Genomic DNA, 4,734 nt, shown 5'->3' on the forward strand with positions numbered 1-4,734 from the left:
CCTAGTATGTGGTGGACTTGACGAGAAGATTATGCAAAGTCACTCTGAATACGCTCATCACTATAGATTGGAGCCGGTACTCAGAAACTCATTAAAAATGAATAGACCAATCAAAGCATTCATAACCATCTACATAAAGCTACGCAGCACAATGGCTCCATGCCACCGAAGATGGAGCTCCAGTGAAACCCCCCGGATGGGTATACTATATGACCAAAACTATGGGAACACCCCCTTAAATGATGAAGATCAAGGGTTCCCCCCGTGAAGGTCCTGTGAATCCTCCATCATACATAGACGTGGTAAACAATTGGGCTCCTCCAGCCTTGTGGTCACAGTTTTGGAGAAGGACCTTTTCTGTTCCACCATGATTGTTCCCTGTGTACAAAGCCAGCTCCATAAAGACATGGTGTGACCAGCTTGGTGTAGAGGAACTCGAGGGTCCTGCACAGAGCCCCGACCTGAACCCTACTGAACACCTTTGGGATGAATTGGAATGATGATTGTGAGCCGGGTCTTCTCATCCAACATTAGGACCTGACCTCACAAATAGGCATTTTAGACAATTGGGCTCTTCCAGCCTTGTGGTCACAGTTTTGGTGAAGGACCTTTTCTGTTCCACTAGCTTGGTGTAGAGGAACTCGAGTGTCCTGCATAGAGCCCTGACCTCAACCCTACTGAACAGCTTTGGGGTGAATCGGAATGATGATTGTGAGCCGGGTCTTCTCATCCAACATCAGGACCTGACCTCACAAATGGGACAAGTTCCTGCAGGCATTCCAAAATCTTGTAGAAAGTCTTCTCAGAATAGTGGAGGATAGCCAGGTGCCCACTTACCTTAGGCCTTATGAAAAGCCTTCCCAAAAGAGTGGGTGTGTTATAGCCATAAATGGGGAGCAATTCCATAATCATGGTCTTGGGAGGGGGGCAACTCCATAGTAATGACTTTGGGAGGTGGGGAGGCAACTCCATATTAATGGCCATGGGAAGGGTGAGGGCAACTCCATATTAATGATCATGAGAAGGGGGCACCTCCATATTAATGATCATGAGAAAAGGCGAACTCCATATAGATGGCCATGGGAAGGGGGCAACTCTATATTATTGGCCATGGGAAGAGGGTAACTCTACATTGATGGCCATGGGAAGGGGGTAACTCTACATTGATGGCCATGGGAAGGGGGGAACTCTATATTGATGGCCATGGGAAGGGGGGAACTCCATATTGATGGCCTTGGGAAGGGGGCAACTCTATATTATTGGCCATGGGAAGGGGGTAACTCTACATTGATGGCCATGGGAAGGGGGGGAACTCTATATTGATGGCCATGGGAAGGGGGGACCTCTATATTGATGGCCATGGGAAGGGGGGAACTCTATATTGATGGCCATAGTTTTGGAATGGAATTTCCAACAAGCTAATTTAGGTGTGATGGTCAGGTGTTCACAAACTTTTGCTCACATAGTGGCTTTCCATCGCAAACACTGTACTCGGCAAATGGGAACAGTCCAGCCTATGCTGGAGCCAATCGATCTTCTGGTGTGGAAAGGAAGACCAGGACTGGGCTGAAGGATAGGGAGAAGAGGCAACTGTCTTTGGTGCTGTGCCCGGGGGAAGGACGGGTACAAACGTACACCTCTGAGGTTGTTCTCGGCTTCTAGCATCAGACGTCTTGCCCTACAGAATCACAAACAATCTTCAAAGCTCAGAAGATCTCATGCTTTTATTGACCTGTCTATGGCCAGCATAGTGTACTGAGGCCCTGATCTGGGTCTCTTGGAAGCTTAGCCTTCTGAACATCAAAGGCTGCCTGTTGGGTTGAAAGATGACACTAGAGTTATTCTTGGCTCCTCTCTCTCTGTTTGTCTGTTGCTGCCTCTTCTCGGGAAGCCCAGTCTCTGCCAGCTGGCTAGCCTGACCCCCACTCCTACTGCACACACAGGGAAATGCAGATCTTTGGTACATGTTGTCACTCACTTCTGCAGGAATCCGGCCCCAGGTATTCTCTCCGATGCATGGTGCTCAAGCAATGCATCACTATACCTAAACTGAACCCCCTGCTGCAGTCCTCAGCACCTTCCTTCACCCCTGTGTCACCAGTCTGCCCCTGTGACTACATGTGCTCCCTTGTGTCTCCAAGTACATGCCTGTGCACCTCCATGTCTCCGCACAGCCTCCAGCATGCCCCGCAGTTGTCTGGCCTGCTTCGCGCCACCACACTATATAGAGTTCCCCCCTTTCCATGGCTATCAATGGAAAGGGGGATATGCATCCGGCCAACATTATATATGTATTTGTTTGGAAAGCTGCAGCTTTTAAGCTGACCATTCCTTGCTGAATCAGCCGAATTTTGAGCTGCGGGCGGCCCTGTCCGCACCACCCATCTTAAGTCTGATTTCAAAGTCGAAGGAGCCAGGTGGAAAATGATTGGCCGACCAATTAGATACAGTTATGCGGCTCTGCTCCTTCCGGTGCCGCCTTGCTTCCTCTAGCGCTGGCTTGGTTACATAGTTACATAGTATTTGAGGTTGAATAAAGACATTAGTCCATCAAGTCCAACCTATTAGGATCTCATTCTAGGAGTGGAGATTCCTCCATCAACACTCTTTAATACGATGGGGAATCGAGTGACTTCTCTCGTTCAGGACACAGGGCTGAACAAGTGAAATCGGCACATCCATGGCCAGCCTTAGCCAGGGCCGGTGCTGCCACTAGGCAAACTAGGCAGCCACCTAGGGCGCACTGACTGCTGGCGTTTCAATAGCCAGTCTGCTATTGGCTATTTCAAATGAAAATAGCCAATAGCAGTCTGGCTATTGTCCCGGCTGCTTACATCCATTTACCGCCTGTGGAAGCTAGCCGGCAGGAGAATGGAGCCGCGCACGTGCGTGGGGGCTGCAAGTAGCTGGTCTTGCCTAGGGCGCAAAATAGTCTAGCACCGGCCCTGGCCTCAGCCCGTACAATTTCTCTAAAGAGCGGAAACCCAACAGCTCTGGCAGAGAATTCAGTGATAAACATCAATTGCACTGCAAACATATTTGGCATAAAATATTTAGGAAACATCATGTGACGCGGACCGTTCTGTTGAGGACATCTGTAGTGGCTGCTGATGGGTTGAAGGTTTTTTTTAGGTGACGAGCTAGGAGGCGTCACACTGTGAACTCTGAATCAGGTAAAGCTGGGAATCCTTGGCATGTATGTAATGGGGGATTCTACGTTCACCACCATTGTAAAGGGGCAATTGAAAAGGGTAAATGCACTCAAACTAGGGATGCACTGATACCGGTATTTTGGTACCGAGTACCGATAATTTTTTTCCGGTACCCGCCGATACCAATTACCGAGTAACGGAAGTCCCATTCAGGAAGCCAGGCGTCGTGTAAAGAGTCGCCACTTGATTAACAAGAAAGTCCGTCCCCTCTCACCTCGGCGTGTCCAGCCTGTCACCGCCGGGGGCCTCTCCGGCCAGAACGCGGCCTTCCTTTGGTACCCAGCCGGAGCCGCCTGGCTGGCCAATCAGGAAGCCGGGCGCCGTGTAAGGACACGGCGCCCTGCTTTCTGATTGTCCAGGAGGTCGGCTCCATGCTCCCTCGTCATGAGATGACGAGGGAAGCATGAAGCCAGCTTCCCGGCCAATCAGAATGCCGGGCGCTGCGTCATCACACGGCGCCGGGCTTCCTGATTGGCCAGCTTCCCGACCGATCAGGAAGCCGGGCAGCACCACCTTCCCCGTCATCACCCACCTTCCCCGTCATCACCCACCTTCCCCCTCATCACTCACCTTCCCCGTCATCACTCACCTTCCCCGTCATCACCCACCTTCCCCGTCATCACCCACCTTCCCCGACATCACCCACCTTCCCCCATCATCACCCACCTTCCCCGTCATCACCCTCCTTCCCCGCCATCACCCACCTTCCAGAGATGAGGAGGGACAGGCGGTCAATGGGCGTCTTTCCCTCTAGAGCGTAACTCTGGTCGGCACTTAAGGAATGGACCTCCATCCCGCTACAGTGAGCGATCTCCTTGAAGACATCCAGCGGAACCTTCATGGGCTGGTACAGGGTTTGGTACAGAATGTCATAGTCTTCTCCGTAGGACTCCCTGTGTAATCGGTAAATCAGGTGTCCAATCTGCACCAAGCAGAGCACTATCAGGATGATGTTCCAGGTCACAATGTCCAACCCACAGACGAACAGGCCACCCCACATTGCCAAGCACAGGAAAGCGGCCGCCATGAGCCCAAAGATGTAGATGCAGCCAAGGATGCCGCTGCCACCCATATACGCCAACAGGAATACAATGCAGGCCAGGTGGTAGATTCCCCGCTCCATGTTGGTTTTCCATCCCACACAATCCGGGGCATGGAAGAACTGCTCCACCAGGGTGCTGTTCACCGCCATGCTTATGTCTGTGCCGCCTCCTACACCTACGGGAGAAGAAGGCAACATGGTCACTGGAGCGAACGAGACCATGAGAACTTGGTCTGTAGAGAATTCTAAAGCATTGCACTACTCAAAGACATAAGGGTGGTACTTTAATAACACTTACCGGTCCCACCAACTGCTCCACTAATGTTCACTTTGTGGAAGAGCTACAGTGTCTGAAGAACCTTCAGCATCCGACACTTCCGGGGTCAGTCGGATGTCGGGTCCCCCTCTGGGCACTGTGGTTTGATCCTCCAACCCCTACATCACTATTGCGTCTTGTAGTGACATAGAAGGAACCACAGA

At 51.4% G+C, this 4,734-nt stretch overlaps 1 protein-coding gene across 1 annotated transcript in view; it reads right to left on the reverse strand.

Annotated features, from left to right (window-relative positions):
* The window catches only part of POPDC2 (popeye domain containing 2), a 6,818-nt gene extending 2,392 nt beyond the window's left edge, over positions 1-4,426 (reverse strand). Inside the window, exon 1 of the mRNA XM_018574883.1 lies at positions 3,917-4,426. Within this exon, the coding sequence (XP_018430385.1) occupies positions 3,917-4,404 (488 nt within the window). The 5' untranslated portion in view covers positions 4,405-4,426. The remainder of the gene's footprint in view (positions 1-3,916) is intronic.
* Between the last annotated feature and the right edge of the window lie 308 nt (positions 4,427-4,734).

The sequence above is a fragment of the Nanorana parkeri genome, unplaced genomic scaffold (genome assembly GCF_000935625.1).
Source record: "Nanorana parkeri isolate BGI_ZX_2015 unplaced genomic scaffold, ASM93562v1 scaffold3321, whole genome shotgun sequence".
NCBI classification, from domain to species: Eukaryota; Metazoa; Chordata; class Amphibia; order Anura; family Dicroglossidae; genus Nanorana; species Nanorana parkeri.